This window comes from Calidris pugnax, unplaced genomic scaffold (assembly GCF_001431845.1).
Source record: "Calidris pugnax isolate Ruff unplaced genomic scaffold, ASM143184v1 scaffold171, whole genome shotgun sequence".
Classification (NCBI taxonomy): domain Eukaryota; kingdom Metazoa; phylum Chordata; class Aves; order Charadriiformes; family Scolopacidae; genus Calidris; species Calidris pugnax.
Window position 1 is genome coordinate 10,503,591 of NW_015091064.1, and position 20,564 is coordinate 10,524,154.

The 20,564-nt window shown below is 41.1% G+C and overlaps 1 protein-coding gene across 2 annotated transcripts in view; it reads right to left on the reverse strand.

The window, feature by feature from the left end:
* Positions 1–20,564, reverse strand: part of LDAH (lipid droplet associated hydrolase) — a 119,761-nt gene that overhangs the window by 38,101 nt on the left and 61,096 nt on the right. For both annotated transcript variants that reach the window (XM_014956900.1, XM_014956898.1), the window contains exon 5: positions 3,480–3,720. In XM_014956900.1, coding sequence (XP_014812386.1) covers positions 3,480–3,720 — 241 coding nt within the window. The remainder of the gene's footprint in view (positions 1–3,479; positions 3,721–20,564) is intronic.

Here is a 20,564-nt window from a genome sequence, read left to right on the forward strand (position 1 = left end):
CTTCCCAACCTGGATTGCACAAAGCAGATCTGTCCCCACTCCAGATCGCTGTGCTCCCCTGCTCCCTGAACAGGTTAAACAAACAGGGAGATTCCTCCGGGGAAGTCACAGGTTCAAGATCACAAAGGACGCACCGCGTTTGGGCCAGTTGGAGGTTTTTCTTGCTATTGTGCTTATCTGTATCTTCACTGTCATCCAGACGTTCACCCCTGACCCCTGAGCCCGCCTCTCGAAAAAGCCTCGCGGTGTTTACCCATTAAGTAATGTCTGTGCTTTTGTGGAAATTTTACAGAAACAAATGGAGGAAGTTTGCCAGTCAAATGGCTGGACAATAAATCCTGTCCCGCGTAGATAGAATGGTTTACTGTCACTGTAAGTCTGCTACTGGCATCTGTCACCAAAGAAATGTTTACAAATTTCACCGGGCTGCAGTGCCAAAGTATTCCAGCACTGCAGGGCTGTACATGATTTGTAGAACAACCACCACTGTGCTAGATAGGGGTATCCTTGTTCTGCCAGCCTGAATAAACACAGCGACAATGTTTCAGATAACTCAAGGTCACCCACGTCCAATTTTTCTGTCCATTCATCTCCTAGGTTCATGAATACAAGTACCCAAATGCCAGTTTGGTCATTGTAGTGCCCTAAGATATCTTTGCTAGAAGTTTAATCCGGGTAGGCATGTGCCTTCAGACCCCTTTGCTTATTTCCAGTAGGTCCTTTATTATGTACACACCGTGTCTCCCCATCCTTCCTTACAATCCATTTTCTTTACAGTCCCTGCTGTCTCTCCTCTTCCTGCACGATTTCCCCTTTGGGACAAGACATTATATTTTGTTACCTTTCTGCACAGCATCATCATGATGCCTTCTGCTGTGTGGCTGAGGCTTCCAGTACCATCAACCATAAAGTCAGGACAATGGAAAGACAAGTTTGGATAAGAAGCAGGAGCAAACATAATTTGAAATGGTGGGATAGAGAGGTAATATAATTCTTCCTTCACTGACTCTTTCAACTGAGGGCCTGATTCTGCTGCCACCTTTTCCCTCTCCATGTCAAGGGGAGCGGCACTCAGTCTTAGAGTTCCGCTATAATTAAGTTTTCAAATCTCATTTCCTTTCAGAGGAGAGAAAACATTGTTGTGACTAAGCTTTGGATGTGGTAACAAATCCCTGGCAGGTTGGTTTGTTTTAACGGACGTATTAGTTTTAAGGAAACTTTTACCATCTTTTCTGCCCTTAATCACAGCTTTTATTACAATTACAGTAATGCAACAGATCTACATGCCAAAGGCAATATGTGTATTTTTAATGAGTTGACATGCAACCTTCCCGGAGAGGAGAAACAACTTCATTCGCTGAAGGTTTCTGAACCATATCTAGCAGTTTATTAAGGGACAAGGAATCAATCAGGAAAACATTTACCACAAATTCAGAGGCTTCAGTAACTCACAGATGAGCAGTCCCATAAGACAGACTCGGTTGTTGTGCTAGATTTAGCAAATTTTTGCTGAATGGTTACATTTTCTATTGTCCGCAAACAATACGAGACAAGGTTAAGAGGCAATATCCGGAAAGCCCTAAGATTATTAATCCACACATGTGGTCCTGAGTCACTGGGCTGTAAAACCTCATCAGTTTCCAAAGATGAAACCTAAGGGGAATTCTGCTCAAGAGAGATGATATCACAAGCCCAAAGGAACCAGTTGCATCAATAAGGCCTATTTATGCAAGTTTTACAAGACATGGGCTCACAGGGGGTTTCATTCTGGTACAATGAATTCAGTCAATAAATTGAACATAGGCAGGGATCCCACCCTATGAGCACAAGAGCCTTCAGCCTGGTTTCTTGCCTGAATTTACCTTACAGCTTGGACACAGATCAGACCCTGGTGCACACAGAAAATTACAAGGGGCTGACACGCAGGCATCAACCGGGCTCATTCCTCTGGGGACTAAAGAGCTCAGAGAGTCAGGCTCCAACAGCAGCACACAAAATCCGTTCTGGTAAATTATTCCTGCCCCTGCTGTGGTCTGGGCCAAACAGCCCGCACAAACAATGGCTGGCCATGCTTTTTTGGAGGTTACTGCAGGCCAAGGACCATTTCCAATACAACCCTGGATGTGGATAACCTGTTTTGAGAGGTAAAAGTTTATCTGTGGGGACCAGAGAAAGGTTCCTGGCTTGTGGAGATGTGACCCCACAGACCTTCACATACCTTTCTCCGAGACTAAATTATCAAAGGAAGAAGCCTGAAAGCCCAGTGTATGTACGACTGCCCGCTTGCTTTTTCCCTTGCTCATCAGAAAACTGCCATAAATTAATAGGAATTGAAGCAACAGACCATATGACTCCTACCAGAAGTTTACATTATCAACCGATAATGTAAAGGCCCAGGGTGCTGCAGAGGAGCCACTGTCTTTATGCCAGGTTTGTCTAACAGAAACAGGGCTTTGGCAGTAAGAACCCTCACTGCCCACCTCGCTTCCCACTTCATCCCACACAGTCCCACTGCCAGCCTCCAGTACAGACCAACACATCCACAGAGATCCGCCAAAGGCACAGGGCCTCGCCGCAATCACCGCTACTCTGGCACATCTGTTCAGAAGATTAGTAGGTAAAATTTAACTGATAGAAGACAGAGCACAACTGGAAATGTAGGAATGTGTTTTTACTACTATTAATGCAATCAAAACTTCCTTCTTGCTATTATTACTGTGTTAGCACGTCAATTCTATTCCAAATTGTTTTCAACTGCTAACTTACCAAAATACCTGGAGTATAGCACAATCCATGTTCTGGTTTTCATTCTGAACTTAACATAATTTATCTGAAATTATTCCCTTTCTTAAAGCTGTTTCTCCTGCTAGAATGTGCAAAATATACATACAATATGCACTGGAGGAACATTAATCTTCTTTCTTCATATGCCCCAAAAAGTGCCGAAACTATTCTGTGCATAAAGTAACTCCTGTATATCTTTGTAGGCTGAAGGCCCTTTTCTGAATTTACCAATACTCTTATTCAGATGACAAAATCTATAGAGCTGGTTAAATCATAGCTTTAACAAACAGATGCAAAGAACCCTTTGTGAAAATGACTACTGATTTATTTTCACCATCCAATATGAATTAAATGCAAAAAGAAGATATGATTAACATAAACTAGATTGTAAAACCATGTTTTAATCAAGAGATACTGTTAGTAGTATAGGTCAGTTTTCTTAAGAAATATATATTCTTTCGGAAAATATTTTATTTGTTATTTTCCTCTTATGATTTTTTTTTTTTTTTAAATTGACTCATTGGAGGTTTTCCTGTACCCATGGTCTTAATTTGAGAAAAGATTAGACCTGTCCTTCAAAACTTAATCATGCCTTAGTATGAACCTTTTGCCTAGAAAACTCCATTACCACTTACTAAATGAGAACAATACAAGAGCTGGTGTAACAAAAGAAAAAAACCCAAAAGGGTGCTCACCAATGCAGTCCACGCTGAAGAGATTGACGGAGGTCGTTATGGAAGATTCATCGCAGGTCTTCATTCCTCGCAGAGCAAACCGCACCAGGGAGGCTTTGACTCCCTCCGGCAGGAAGGAGAGCAGGTAGACGGGCATGTACAGAACGTAACGAAGTTTGCACAGCAGAGGGGTCATGAGCTTGCCTTGGGGGGACTGAGCCATGCGCTCTATCGTCGGGAACAGCAGCACAGAGCGAAGAACCTGCCAGGACACGAGAAAACGACTGTCAGCAAAGTCCTACAGCACCACATCCCAGTCCAGGAGACTTATAGAATCATAGAATTGCCCAGGCCGGAAGGGACTTCCAAGGGTCATCTAGTCCGACCTCCCCGCAGTCAGCAGGGACACCCCCAACTAGACCAGGTTGCCCAGGGCTTCGTCGAGCCTCTCCTTGAATATCTCCAGGGAAGGGGCCTCAACCACCTCCCTGGGCAGCCTGTTCCAGTGCTCCACTACCCTCACAGTGAAGAACCCCCTCCTAATCTCCGATCTAAATCTGTTCCCCTCCAGCTTGAAGCCATTGCCCCTCGTCCTGTCGCTGCAGGCCTTTCTAAACAGGTTCTCCCCAGCCTTCATGTAGGCTCCTTTCAGGTACTGGAAGGCTGCTATTAGGTCTCCCCGGAGCCTCCTCTTCTCCAGGCTGAACAACCCCAGCTCCCTCAGCCTGTCCTCGTAGCAGAGGTGCTCCATCCCCCTGATCATCCTTGTGGCCCTCCTCTGGACCCTCTCCATCAGGTCCATGTCCTTCTTATATTGAGGGCTCCAGACCTGCACACAATACTCCAGGTGAGGTCTCACCAGAGCAGAGTAAAGTGGCAGAATCATCTCTCTGGACCTGCTGGACTTCATTTATAAATGAGTCTTCACCTGACATGAAGCCGGGTTTCCAGGTGCGTTGGCCCTCAGACACATTGGCAGGGCTTGCGGTGTGCCCAGGCTAAATTTTTAAACTGATTCTATTTTGGCTGGGGTAGAGTTAATTTTCTTCATAGAAGCTATTATGGGGCTATATTTTGGATTTTTGCTGAAAACAGTGTTAGTAACACAAGGATGTCTGAGTTACTGCTGGGCAGTGCTCACACAGAGTCAGTGTCTTCTTTGCTGCTCACACCACCCCATCCACGAGTAGGATGGGGTGGCACAAGAAGTCGGGAAGGGAAACAGCAGGAACAGCTGATCCCCACTGGCCAAACTGGTATTCCATACCATATGACATCACGCTCAGTATATAAAGCTGGGGAAGAAGGAGGAAGGGGGGGACGTTTGGAGTGATGGCATTTTGTCTTCCCAAGTAACCGTTATGTGTGATGGAGCCCCGCTTTCCGGGAGGTGGCTGAACACCCATCTGCTGATGGGAAGCAGTAAATGAATTCCTTGTTTGGCTTTCCTTGAGCGTGGCTTTTGCTCTACCCATCAAACTGTCTTTCTCTCAACCCATGAGTTTTCTCGCTTTTACTCTCTCTCCCATCCCACGGAGGGGAGTGAACGCGCTTTCCGGGAGGTGGCTGAACACCCATCTGCTGATGGGAAGCAGTAAATGAATTCCTTGTTTGGCTTTCCTTGAGCGTGGCTTTTGCTCTACCCATCAAACTGTCTTTCTCTCAACCCATGAGTTTTCTCGCTTTTACTCTCTCTCCCATCCCACGGAGGGGAGTGAACGAGCAGCTGCGTGGTGCTTAATTGCTGGCTGGGATTAAACCATAACAAAGACGAAGCAAACAAGAACGTGGTTATGAAATGCTCAGGTCCATGGGTTTTGAAACAAGGGAGCACAGCCCCTTGCTCCAGGAGGAGGTGACCCCACCAGAGGGCAGCAGGCAGGAACCCTTTGAATGTCAGCAAAGGTACACTGCTTTTTATTGTATCTGGGAAAATGTTTTCTCTAAGTAAACCAACCAACCAAAGTAAAAGATGTCAGCCACTCTGACAATATCTTCACGCTTTGACAAGACACGGGGTTTTCAATCTGCAGTTGAGTATCGGGAAACCTGGTCAGAAGAAGAGGCTAAGCACAAGGCTCCTTCACAAAGACATGTACAGTGGTGCATGATACTGCGTTTTATATACTGAATTACACACATTCTAGAGTTGGTAATTATTCTATTATTTATAATAGAATACACTGTAGCCTTAAAATAGAATTATATTAATTAAAAACCTCACCTACGTTAACCAAAAGGGAATTGATAAACCTACTCTCAATCACATTTCAATGTTAAGATCAAACAAATATTCTAAAAGGATACCTGCCACTTTTCCCTGGGAAGTAGAAACATGTTACAAGAATTCCTACAGGAAAACCCCTCAAGGACACATGGCTACAGCACACAACAGAAGCACCAAGCAAGCAAGGTAAGAGAGATTCTGGATATTACCTTTGCAGATAATTAGGTATAAATTGCTGTGCTTAGCTGGTGACTCAACATAAACAAAACAGATGTAGTTACGTATGTCCAGTTACTGCACGTATCATTCTATGTATTGCACAAATTAGATTAATATTTTTGTAAGAAATATTTTAAAATAATTATCTTTGCTGTCAAATGAGACTCAGCCGAGGCATTGCCACTGCATCTGTGTGCAGCACCGTGGTCTCAGCAGTTACTCAGAGTAACTGCTTACAGAGTTGGCCATTGGAACACAGCAGGTTTGCTTACAGAGTTGGCCATTGGAACACAGCAAAGAGAAGAAATCCAGGAAATATCAATAACTCCCCATCCTCTACTTTCTACAGTATTTTAAAAGCAGACGCTGAAAGTGCTATTTATATCTAATACAGAACTATTTTAAGAAATCTTTCTTCTTTCCAGCTGATACTACTTTGTTTTTAGACAAAGAAAAAGACATTCTCAGGGAATCAATCCTGGGCCTCTTTTTATTAAAGGCAACCAGCAGCTGAAGTATAGGAATGCAAGACTTGTACTAAATTATATGGTAGTTTTGTGATATTTCAGCTAGGAGCTGAACTCAAACTGTTGTGATCTAAAGCAGATTTGACCTGTGTTCCCAGGCACACATTAATCCTTTGACATTACAGTTTATAGATAGAGGATTAGTGGCTTGGAGTGCTGTACTAACCACTGGGGGAAGTTGCTAAACCTTGGAAGAAAAAGGACAAACCAAGAAAGCTGTTACAATGACCCGTGCATTCCTGCATTTTTTAACGGCACACAAATTTAAAAGATGGTGGTGAGATGGAAGATAATTTTCTTGAATTTCTTTTTTTTTTAATATTTTGCAGATAATAATAGAGAAATGTAAAACTTTCATTTTTCTATCACTTATCAACTATTTCTTAGTTTATTGCTAGATTCCTGAGCCAGAATTCTGAAATGTGCATTTGCCTGCAGAATTGCTTGAAGATGTAGTTCAATTTCTTTGTGATACCACTGTGGATACAACAGATTTAACATATTTTATTATAATGACACACACTTTCATAAAAAAGCGTGTCATATTCGTGTCTTGAAATAAGTGAAGTTGAAATATGCAGGTAAAATGAAGGAAATAAAGTGCTCTTTAATTTTTTTTTTTTTTTTAACCTTTCAATTGTCAGGATCTTATCTATGTGTAGTTCATACTAGCTGAAATCAAGTAGATGGCACAGAATTATATTCAAGTTACAACTTTCAGAACTATTATAAGACCAGTCATACTGAAGATGGAGGACTCTGCCTGTCCTAACCACCAGATATCATCACACCTATGAATGCCACGGTATAACCCATTAAGTAAAGTGCAAAGCTTAATGCCTTTATTTATGGAAAATTAATGATAGAAGTTTCTTGTGATAACAATCACTGAACATACAAAAAATATTACACATATCTATAGAGAGAAATCCAGATTCACCTGGTTTAAAATTGCCCCCAATTCAAAGTCCAGTGATTTTTATGGGCCAAGCACATGGCAAGAGCCGGGCAACTACAGACACCAGTCACAGGGACTTGAGCAGATCTATGGACTTCTGAAAGTTGGCCAGTGAATCTACCGAAGGCAAACACACCCTGTGCTCACAAGTCACTGAGAGCTGTGGGTCACACCACATACCCTTGGTGTGCTTTGGTCAACCCCACAAAACCAGTACATGTATTCTTACATTGTACTGGAATTGTCACTGTTGATTGTTGTGACAATAAACAGCATTTGTAAAGCTGTTGTTCAGTTTATTTAACAGTTATTTATTCAACATGCTATTAAATCGCAAGATTTCAACACTCAGGATGACGCATACATTAAAGTTCAATGTGCAAGGCAGAGCTGTTCTTTGGGTTAGTCACCAGGCAGCTGCTTCTACTTTTATCATTAATTTTTAACTCTTTAAATTACACAGGGCTCAAGACCTGAATAGTTCAAGGGACTATAATACAATGCAGCGTCTCAGAAGTTTTAGATCTTGTTAACAACACAAGGCTAACACTTTCTGTGAGCTCTTCATACAATTCAATGTGGGTGCTGAGGCAGCTCCTGGTCCCTACTGAAGTGGTACATCTGTCACTGAAAGAACGAACAGGGCATGGCCTGAGGACATGTTCAGAGAAACACTAACTGAACCCCCAGAATGTTCTGCTCTTTATTCCTGCAACACACACACAATAGTAGGAAGGTGGGGGGACTTTTGGAGTTTCACTTTTGTCACTGTTTACATACTTCAGTGTCTAGAGCTACCAGATCAACTTCAGGTATGTTTGACTGCACAGTAAATTTACAACACAGAGGGAAGAGAAACTACTTATTTCATAGGAGAAGTGAGCCCTCAAGGGAGAGAATACTAAATGTCCATTCCCTGAAAGCAGGGCACTGACCAAGGAGCTTTGTTTAGGCAGGATCCTTAAATGAGTACAATTCACTTCATGTGATTGCTCTCTACAACTACCTGAAAGGAGGTTGCAAAGAGGTGGGTGACCTTCTCTTCTCCCAAGTAAGAGGCGCTAAGACAAGAGCAAATGGCCTCAAGTTTCACCAGGGAAGGTTTATATCGGATACTAGGAAAAAATTTCTTCACCAAAAACGTTATCAAGTATTAGAATAGGTTCCCCAGGGAAGGGGTGGTCACCATCCCTGGAGGTATTTAAAAGACTTGTAGATGTGATGCTGAGGGACATGGTTTAGTAGTAACTTGGCAGTGCTAGGATAACAGTTAGATTTGATGATCTTAACGGTCTCTTCCAACCAAAACAATTCTATGATTCTGTCCCTGTTTCATATGAATGTTAAGAATACAACAAAGGCTTCCCCCAAACTACCTGCATAAAGAACATACATGTTCCTGTACAACTGGGCTTTCTATCTAAAACAAAATGACAAGGTAACAACTGAGCTCCTTCTGGTCTTCACTGGATAACGGTTATGTCAACATGTTTTTGGATTTGCAGAAACAGTTGCATGGTTTCTTTGTTTTGATTAAAATGAGAACAGAGTACAAAAAGACAAACAATTAAATTTACAACAAATTGTTGTTCATCCCTGCACAATTTAATAGTCTCAACCACACCAGCAAAGGACTTCTGTAAAATATTAAAATGGTTTCTTTATAAAAACGCTAAAAGTATGCAAATCAGATCAAGCCAAAAAAACCCCACAGTAGTCTTTATCACTAATGCATTTACTGAAGGAGTTGAATATATTTGCCAGGTGCAATTTGAAGTTTGAGCAGGGAATGCTACTTGTGAGAGGGGCTGGTAAAGGACAGCACTGAGGATATGACACCATGATGCAAACTGGATGCCGCTTACAACCAGTATTCAAAAGTGACATGATTTTCAGGGCTGTTAACTCCTCTGATGCCAACGAGAGAAGCTCAACACTTTTGAAATCAGGTGGGTTTGATCACAGAATCACAGAATCACAGAATCTTCTAGGTTGGAAGGGATCTTAAAGATCATCTTGTCCAACCGTCAACCTAACTGACAAAAATAGACACCCAGACAACAAACAAGGAGCATCATCACTAAACCATACCTCCCAGCACTTCATCAACCCGTCTTTTGAACACCTCCAGGGATGGTGCCTCAACCACCTCCCTGGGCAGCCCATTCCAATGCCTGATAACCCTTTCAGTGAAAAAATGTTTCCTAATATCCAGCCTGAACCTCCCCTGGCGCAACTTGAGGCCATTTCCTCTTGTCCTGTCGCCTGTGACTTGTTTTGCTAAGAGAAACAAAATGGGGAGAAAAGCAGGTGGGATGCAAAAAGGCAGATGCTGACTGCCAGAAAGGAGCAGGAGTCATTTTAAAGATTTGTTTCACAAGAGACCCCAAGTCGATGAATTCATTAATTACAGCCAGGCTTTCGCAGTCCTGTACCTGGGCTCTCAAGGGACAGCCCGTCCCTGCCCACAACACCTCGTGGGCATGTTCAGATCTCTCAACCGATGTCATAAAACAACAAGACTCCGGCCCACTGAAGAAAATATCCATCCCACACCGGCAGAAAGTGAAACTTCTCAGAAATAACCCTTTGGTTCACTTTGCTTTAATGGCAGAAGCAGCAGTCATTAGAGGCTCACATTGACTTCTGAGCAGGGAAGGTTTTGGAAAGTATTTGCTCCTGCTGAATAATCTGTTAGTAATCACCGGGGGTGCAGGAATAGTTAATACAATAGCGACCAAGAAAAAGTACACAAGACCCAGATTCTGCACTGGCTACACAACTCGGAGCCCATGAGGAACTCCATGAGGATCAAACCAGCGGGCAGAAGCAAGGGAGCAGTCTATTACGTTTTATGACCGAGCCGTCGCCCTGACGGATGCTCGGTGGAGAACCACCCAAGGGCAGTTGTGTGGCCACACGCCCACAGACCCACAGCCACGTGTCCCTGCTCTGCAGCAACAGCATCGTCAAGTCATGGGGCAGGAAAGAAAATGAGCAAGGAAATTTTATGTAAAATTCCTTCAAAACCCTACAAAATGCTAACGCTCTCTTTCTCCATCCAAAGTAACACTTCTTTTGATGTATTTTAGTTCATCCCGTATATTAGTTTTTTTTCCTCTGTTGTGCTGGCAGAGAAAAAGCTATTATCTGTCAGGTGAAACCTAGTAAATTTTTCAAAGATAACATAATGATGCACTTAATGGTAATCTACAGTCTACCCTTGACACGGAGTGCCACATCAATCACAATTTCTTCTACTCAGTATGCAGAAACCTGCAGGCAAAACAAGTAGGGTCAGGGAAGCACCCCCTGCTTTATTACCAGCTGTGCAGAGCAGATTTCCAAGAAAATCCAAAGGACAAACCAGACACCGTTGGCTTGGGCTTTCCTCACACCAGAGCGGGACTTGCCCATTCACCTGGCTCAGTCATGAATTACACAAATGTTTGTGCATATTAAATGGGCAACAGAATCAATATCTCAAACACAGTTAATAGAAAATCTTATCACTGAAAATTCTGAAGTGTTTTCTAAGAATTAAGTCCCACAGAGGAGTCTTACTATACTTATTTTATGGTCTAGGTATTGCCTTGGGCTCATGCCAAGTCCAACACACACACGTACACCTACCACCCAGGTACACACTTCTAATTCTTTGCTGAATAAATATAGCAAAACCTAGAGATGCCCATCCAGTACACTGGTTACATGAATATTAATGATGTCCTACACTAAAAGAGCAAATTCATAATTAAACACACTAAAGTAGGTTCATATGCACAGAGCTGAGCTATGGCCAGAACAGGAATACAACAAACAGATTTCTTTATGGTATCAGTACAGAAATAATCTAAGCTTTATCTTATCAGAAGCACTGATTATTGACTATTCTAGATGATTTTTTTCCTTTATATTGTATGCCTTCTGTAAATAGAAAGAGGTGAAACTAGTAGAAAATTTTTTATCAGCTGTGCTTGTGGCTTGCTGTTTGCATTGTAGCTTCCACACTGGTCAGCTAAACTGGGCTGATTTTAGCCAAAACCAGTCAGGATGTTCCAAGACAACATCTGGGCACAGGTTAGAAAATAGCACAGACTGGGAAGCGTTCTTAATAGAAGACATGTGTGAAGCAACCATGTTTGGGGGTACAGGGAAAGGAGGAGGCTTCAGTGTTGGAATATAAGCTATATTTTGCCACTTGCTGTCAAGAACCACAAGAGCCTGGGCTCTGATTTGTTTTATATAGAATAATAATTTAAATGCTAGTTTTAGTGTATCTACCTCACTCAATTAGAAATACCTCTAGCTGTTCAGAGGGATTTAATAATTGATTTTCTCGAAGTCAGATTCTAAACACATTTTATGTCATCCTTGGCAATTATACACGGATCCTCCCTTCTGCCATCAAGAGATCATTCATCAGATGCTCAGCAAGGAAAGAACAACCAATCACTAAATCCAGATACCTTTACCTATACATTGGTCAATGTTTGCAGATCTGGTCTTCAAATTACAGATAGACAGTAGAGGAAGAGAAGCCAGAGGTATTTCATAATGACTATCACTACCTCTCTTTTGTAGCTAGATTACAGTTTGCAATGTGTTTCAATACAGGCCAAACCAGCTTTATGAGATCCAACCTGGGTATCTGCTTCAAAATACTCAGGACAATTTTTCCAAGCAGAAGTACAGAAAAAACCAAACAAAAAAAACCAACCCCAAAATGGAAAGAAGCAATATAATAAATAGGTTCTGTTTACCTAAATTTGGTATTTTAATTATTCAGCTCACAGAACCAACTCAGAAGCTATTACTATCGTTAAATATGCCCAGGAAAAAAATAATCTAAAGCATGAATGAGTAGGAAAAAACCTGGCAAGTAATACAGCTGAAAAGACACATGGGAGATGGTGAACAGCAAATGATATGCAAGTTTGCAATATGATATGGTGCAGAAAGCAAGCGAGAGAGAAGCTCTGCACATTAACGTTACTTACAGTGAGGAAACCCATCACAAATACCAGAGGAATCTCTGTCTCCCTGGGAGACAATGCATGTTGCATTCTGTGCTGTACATCTTAAATGGGAATATTACAGCCAAAAGCTGGCTGTAAATACAGCATAAAATTAATGAAGAGCTTGAATGATAAAAGTCCTGAAGAAAGTTACGTGTAGAGAGAGGAATATGAATAGCCTGGCAAAGTGGGAGCAAAAAGCCAATGGAGTGGAGAATTTTAACTCCACAAACTTTTACGGGCAACAAATGCAAAGGATGTGAAATAATCATAGAATCATAGAATGGTTAGAGTTGGAATATTTTGGGTGGGCCAAGTGACACAAGTAGATGCGACAGACAAGTAGATGTAGTGCTTAGCAATATGGTTTAGTGATGGTTTTTGTCAGTGTTACATTGATGGTTGGACTAGAAGATCTAAAAGGTCCCTTCCAACCTAGGCAATTCTATGATTCTGTGATTGTATGACAGTACTTAAGCTTTTCTGTCCTATAAGACGTATTATGCTGAACTAAAATAGGCATGAGTTCTCTCCATGGTGACATATGTCATTCACCTTCACAAGAGTGCTGATGGAGACCCTTACCCCTTTACTGTATACTTTGTCACTCCACACATTCAGCAAGAAAAGCAGGCTTTTCTTAAACTGCATCTGTGCAAATATGACTCATGAGATGTATAAGAAACAGTAAGTACAGAGAATATGAAGGTAACATTTTAAGTCCCTCTCCTTAAGCACACCCAGACTTTTAATTTTTACAACATGTGTACAGCAGGTGAGGCTGCCTCCTTAAAGTGCTCTGCTGACATGGTTGTCTTCTCAACCTCCTCACTCTTGTTCCTTGGCCAGATTGTCACTCAAAGGTCAAACTAGAGCACAGTCAGCAAGAGCTGAGGCAGGGGAGAAGGGGTAGCCAAGCTCCAATCAATGTCTCCTCTAGAGATCTGCAAAGCAAAGCAACTAGAAATTCATAACATACTTTTAACAAAACAATATTGCCTTAATATTGTGTTGCATCACTTCTTAAGCTCAGGTTGGCTGTGTGACAAGGGCTGTTTCCTGTTCGAGTGCTGTTTTCCGTTTATCTTTGTCTGATGTCAAGGATGTCTCTGCCTCTTGGCATCTGATATATTCTCCTTTGTTCATACTTAACTTCATGTTTTTATAGTTAAAATCACTGATAGCATAGTCTAATAGATCGGGATATTCAATTCAATTCAATTCAATTCAATCCACTCCGATCCAGTCCAATCCAATCCCTATTCTGGATTTGAACAAAACAGGTAAAATGAGAATTATTAAAATGTGTGAGAGATATTGCTCTTGTTTCTCTGTGACCTCAGGTACAACCCGTGCAGACCCCCTCTGACTCCATAAAGCTGCAAGACCATTACTGACCTTTAGGGAGCTGGTCAACTTAGACACGTCTCCATCGCTTTGAATAACAAAAGGGAGAAGTTTGGAGACTACAACAAGCTGGATTCGGGCTAACACAAATTCAAACAACCATACATCCGATGTTTTTTGCTATTTCTAAATTGGACATACAAAAGTATCACTTATATCAGCTCTTCAGGAAACAGTACACATACATATATATTTCCTTATATGTTCCACAGAAGGTTACTCTAAGAAACAACATATATATAAATCTTCCTGAAAAGCTCAGAAATACATTGTTTCTGAACATTTCAACAGCACTAACCAAAGACACAGGACACAAAGATGCTCATCTTGTGAAGTTGCACATAATCTTCACAACTTCACAGAATTCTACTGTGGTATTAACTTGCGAAATATAAGGTCACATTAAGATTTTATTTTTTTTAAAAGGGAAAACTAAATAGTTGTATGGACAATGCTGTCCTCGGTGACACTAGACAAAAGTCACTCTTTGTAAATGGCACATAAATATATGTGAGCCAAGCACAGTTAATGAAATTCAAGGGGAAACTTCCTTTTTGTGTGTACTGGTTCGTAACTTCCTAACCATGGGTTTTCTTGTACCTTCCTTTTGAACCAGTCCAATGTAATACAATGGATCACAACAAGCTGAATTTTTATCTTTCCCCACTCCACAGGCTCATTCACAACACCAAATCCTTTCCTTACTTTTCATGACTTAATCAGAGAAATATTATTAAAAATAACTTAAGGAGCATGTCCTGCTTTCATACTCTGCCCCTGGTATACCCTTTGCCTGAGGTACGTCACCACTTCTGGGACAAGTTAGTCAAAGGCATTCTTTTAGCTGTAGAACATACAGGAGCTACAAATAGCCATGCTATTCCTTACTAATGAAACACAGAAGCAAAATAATCATACCCAAACACCTCGCAGGCAGCTAACCTGTGCTGTACTTGTACAGACTGTCCTGGAGAAAGAAGACAGGAATAGTTTAAGACACAAGTAGATGTTAACTTTTAGCTGATGCTATTCAATGACAGGAAAACAGAAAAACTCAAACTTCTCAGATGATGGAAAATGCCAGGACTCCCTTGTGTACACCAACAGAACTATGACTGATTTTTGTCAGCAGCCAAGAGTCTCCTTAGCTCAGCTGTGTATCTAGCATGGCTTTGCTACTACTCTATGTGGTAAAAAGAGAATAATTTAGCTAGCAGAAAAAGAAATTAATAGGATGCCTTGAAAATAATAGTTAATGTACCTCTTCCATACCATGAATGAACACTTGGGTTTATTTTTTTACTATTTTCTTTCAGATTCTACCTGATGATATATATAGCAAGCAATATTCTCATCTGTTTAAAATGCTCTGCAGTGATCACAAGGTTTTTCCATGTCCTGCCACCCTCTTTATTTAACATACATTATGCAATTTTATTTGAAGTACATTTTTAACGCCACAAGCCTCCAGTGCTTCCTGGCTGTTCCACTTGGATGGAAACAAAATTTAAGGACCAGCATTTTTTAAAATGTATTTGTATTTTAAACTGTAGCTTTTAGTGTAACGAGCTGTAACATGTAATCGAATGAGTGTAACGATTTTAGTAATACAGAGCCAGGTACAATGATTACGTCCTTAGGTATGTAGTCCTGAGTCTCATTTGCACCAAGGTGAGGTGAGACTAAATTTACGTCTACTTTCAGGCCAGTTTCCACTGACTTAGCATAAATTTGATTCTGAGCATTACATGTTGGAATCCTGCATCCAAACTCATTGGGCCAACCATATGAAGTCCTTTTAAAAATGTGCATCACAATTAGGCTTCTACAGTACTAACTTCACGCAAAATTATTAGGAGTATAGTAAACCTTGCTCTGCAGAGTTTAAGTACAGAAGAACTAAAATGGGGTGAAAATAACTCAGTAATTATCTTCCAGTAGCAAGAATGTGAGAGCCATGGAAATCTAACTTCAGCTGCTAAGACTAAGACACTACCTTTGCCAACAGTGGTCAAGAGCAGAGTAACCAAAAAGGTAGAGCCCTGATCATAGATTCATAGAACAGTTTGGGTTGGAAGGGACCTCTAAAGGTCATCTAGTCCAACCCCCTTGCAATAAGCAGGGACATCTTCAACTAGATCAGGTTGCTCAGAGCCCCATCCAACCTGACCTTGAATGTTTCCAGGGATGGGGCACCGACCACCTCCCTGGGCACAGAGTGCCATCACTTTTCAAATATCATGGATTGCAGCTTGGTAACTACATCAGCCAAATCCCTCAGGACTTCATCAAGCCCCACAGACTTCTGCATGTTTAAGTTCCTCAGGTGGTCACAAAACTGATCTCTTACAGGTGAAGGAATTCTGCTCCCTCAGTCCCTGTCTTACAGTCCATCCACTCAAGAGGTGTGGGGAGAGAGACTGTCAGTGAAGACTGAGGTAAAAAAAGTTGTTGAAGACCTCAGCCTTCTCCTCATCCATCGTCACCAGTTTACCAGTCTTGCTCATCAGGCAGGGCACACTGTCTTTGACCTTCCTTTTTGGGCTGACATACCTGTAGAAGCCCTTCTTATTCTTTGCATTCCTTGCCAGCTTCAGCTCCAGCTGCACCTTGGCCTTCCTACCTGTCAGTGAAGACTGAGGTAAAAAAAGTTGTTGAAGACCTCAGCCTTCTCCTCATCCATCGTCACCAGTTTACCAGTCTTGCTCATCAGGCAGGGCACACTGTCTTTGACCTTCCTTTTTGGGCTGACATACCTGTAGAAGCCCTTCTTATTCTTTGCATTCCTTGCCAGCTTCAGCTCCAGCTGCACCTTGGCCTTCCTACCCCATCCCTACACAATCAGCAGCATCCCCATACTGCTCCTACTGCCTCTGCATCCCTTTCTTGCCCTTTAGTTTGACCAGCAGGTCTTGACTCAGCCATGCCAGTCTCTCGCCCTCTGTTCCTCATTTCTTCCACCTGGGGACCGAGAGCTCTTGTGCTCTAAGGAAAGGATCCTCAAAGATCTGCCAGCTCTGTTCTGCCTCCTTGTCCCTGAGGGCAGTTTCCCAGGGGTTCGCCCTCTGTTCCTCATTTCTTCCACCTGGGGACCGAGAGCTCTTGTGCTCTAAGGAAAGGATCCTCAAAGATCTGCCAGCTCTGTTCTGCCTCCTTGTCCCTGAGGGCAGTTTCCCAGGGGTTCTTATTGACTAACTCCTTGAAGAGCTGGAAGTTTGCTTTCCTAAAACTCATGGTTCTGACTTTACTCATTGCCTGACAGTGAACTCCACCAGTGCATAATCACTGCAGCCGGTTCTGACTTTACTCATTGCCTGACAGCGAACTCCACCAGTGCATGATCACTGCAGCCCAGGCTGCCTCTAATTTTCATGTCACTGATTAGCTCACTTGCGTTGGTGACCATCAGGGCCATCCCCTCTGGTAGGGCTGTCTATTACCTGGCTTAAGAAGTTATCCTCAGTGCACTCCAGGAGACTCCTGGATTGTGTATAGAGACTGCAGCGTGTCTGATACCCTACTGAATGCTTCTGGTCCTCTGTGGTTCCACCTACTGTATGGCTGGGTGCGTGATTTTGCTCCCGTAGAAACTAGTGGCAAAAATTCTGTCAATGTAATGGGCCCTAATTCTTCACCATGAATACATCCTGATAAAAGGATTTATTCTTCAGTTATTATATATGACAGTTTACAGCTATATGTCTCACCCAAACACAATATTCCCAGTTCTAGAGACCAAGATTCTCTTACTATTCTTGGACAGAGAGATGAAGACCACGGCTGCCGTGAAACATTTATCATGGTAGTTACAAAATAACCTCTTGGATTGAGAAGTAAATTGAGACCATTGACAATTCCCTTTGAAATCAATACGCTTTCAATCACACCTTTCAAAAGGTTGTCAGTATCTTCCATAATACCCGACCTCCAATGTTGAAGCCTGTTTAATGGTAACAGGAGAGGGATCATCCACACCTCACCTTACAAGTGGGTCACAGCACAGCAAAAAATTATCTCTTGTTTCATATTACTTGAAATATTTTCCAGTAAGAAGTACTCCTAGAATTTTTCCAGACGAAGGCCAGAATTCTGTTAAACATACAAAAGACTAGAACTCAGAACTGTTCTCTACAGACAGGGCAAACTATTTCTCAACAGGTCAGGTCTACATACTCAACTATTTGCGAATTATTAAAAATATAAAAAATATTAAACACACAGACTGTTCATTACATTTACAAGTCTCACAGGGCTGAAATGCAAATTACTCTGTACTACAAATATTTGGGTAACTGAAGACTTGCCCAAAATGTTTGAAAAAAAAAAAAGAAAAAGAAAAGCCTTTTTATGGGTTAAGGTAATAATGAGAAAACTGTTCTCTCAAAAATCTGTATCTTATTGTTGGACTGAAAATAGTTTAATAGAGAAAATATTCATTGACAGAGCAGTATTTTACATAGAGAATTAAGCCCCATCAAAGTGGGCAATATCATTCCATCTACAAGGGAAGTGCCAAAGGAGACAGCCAAAATTTGCAACAGTGTGATAATACCGGCAGGGATGGATTTGTTGCTATTATGATTAAAGCATATAAACAGAAGAAGATTAGGAGGGGTGAGAGTGAAAAGAGAGGAAGAATAGTTTATTGGTTGGAAGAAGGGCAGGGAGAAGCTTATGTTGGAATGCAGTGTCACAGTTACACACCATAAAGCTTTCAGTTGCTCCCATTACATGGATGTCAGAACGCAGCTGCCACTTTCCAGGAGAAATTCTTTCCGTTTTCATTTTGGAAGTACAGGGTGGAACTTTTTTTTTCAGAGTAGCACTCCCATGAGATCACCGCGTTGCATCTGCAGGTACCCTTATGGTACACGGACTGGTAAATGTGATCCCTGTAGACATGATCTAGGACACCTACCACTTACGGTGATCCGGTAATATGCCCTTAAAGTAGAGAGATGGCTCAACAAAAAAGAAAGTATTAAGAATCAGATTTTTTGCTGTCTTGAACCAACTCCTTTCAGAGTCACCAATGTACGGCCATACCTACCAATAAATCTCAATGACAATCCATTCAGCTTAAGGAAAAGTGGCTGAACAATGTGAATGAGAAACCACCCTTACAATTATAATCTCATTTTGCTGATGAAAAAGGAAGCCCATGATTTTCCATCAGTGCCTCTAGATCCTTGGACTTCTATTTTTAAATGCAACACTTAAAACATTTGGAAAGGGTATATTTCACAACTCACTGAAGTCAGCCCTCAAAAAGGTATCCAGTCAACCCAAGACTGGGCTTGAACAGTTAGCAGACAGATAAGGAAAGCTGAGCTGACCTTTGATGTTAGAAGGAGTTCAGTCCATTACCATTTTAACCATTTTAAGTGGCTTATTTAATGAGGTACTCTGGCAGAAGAAGAGCAGAAGAAGCCCTGACTTGTGATACCAGCGAAGACCAGAAGGATGAGTGAGCCAGGAAGTATCGAATGAGAAGAAACAGAACACAAAGCCTGTATAATGTGAAAGGAAGAAAAGAAACAAGGAATATTTGAGGTTCAAGATAGAATTTGTATCGCAAAGTCTTGTCAGGGCATCAGAAGAAGACAAAAAGAGAGAGAAGGGAGTTTGGAATTCTCTCAGTCAGCACGATTTTCCATCCTCGCATTGACTTTCCCATAGCTTTAGGAATTTTAAACAACAAGGGAAAAACAGAAAATTCCTTCCTTCACAATACTACAGACTGCTCCTAGCCTTAATTATTATGACAAATGGAATATTGGCAGGAATCTGCTAAAAAACCAAAATTATCATATTTAATTTATCATGGAAATAAAACTGGTCATCAAATAGGAAGGGGTTTAGTGCAACTAAGAACAAGAATTTGGAGAATACCTTTCAATTGCCAATGCCAGATAAAAAGTATGAACTGCTGCCATTAGAGGTCAAAATTCAAATTATATTTATTGAGATCTGGGGTTTCTACCTTTCATTTCAGTAAAATACACTTACAGTAGTCATACTGCTGTTTTAAAATAGAGCAGCAGAAATGTAATGTTTTCAAGAACAATTAGGACTCCGTGAATTCTACTCCTTATACAGAATTATGCTTCACTGTGGAATTTGAAGTGGAAAGTTCTTACAATTTTCCAGTGACTAGAAATGTTAAAAAGTTATTAGAAGCATATTTTCATTAACTTTAATTGAACTTTCTTATAGAACTCCAAAGGTAACAAGTTTATTAAATACATTTGTGGTTCCTGGACTTCCACTTAACGTATACTTAACACTGAATCCCACATGAAAGGACAAACTCCAATGACTTTTTTCCCATAATCTCACAGTTAAGTAGAATTGTATCCAAACAATAGAAATCAAGCATTTCAAATATTTATACATTGAAATAAATGGAAAAGGAAGCTGACTTCTATTACATTAAATTTTGAAGATAATCACAGTCATAAGAGCACAGGGGTTGATTCTTAAGAAGAAATCCAGGTCATGATTTAGTTCTCTAAACATAAGTGTACAGTCACTCAACACATCCTCGGCTTCTGAAAAGATACATCATGGCATTGGCAAAAATTCCCCTAAAATTATCAGTAGTCAAAGAAGTACTAAAAACACAGAAAAAAAGTATCTCCATTTATCTAAGTATATATAAAGTATATATACTATAAGTATATATAAAAGTGTATCTATTTATCTAAACTTAATTCAATGTTGTACCAGAAATTCCCTAAATGCAGTGAA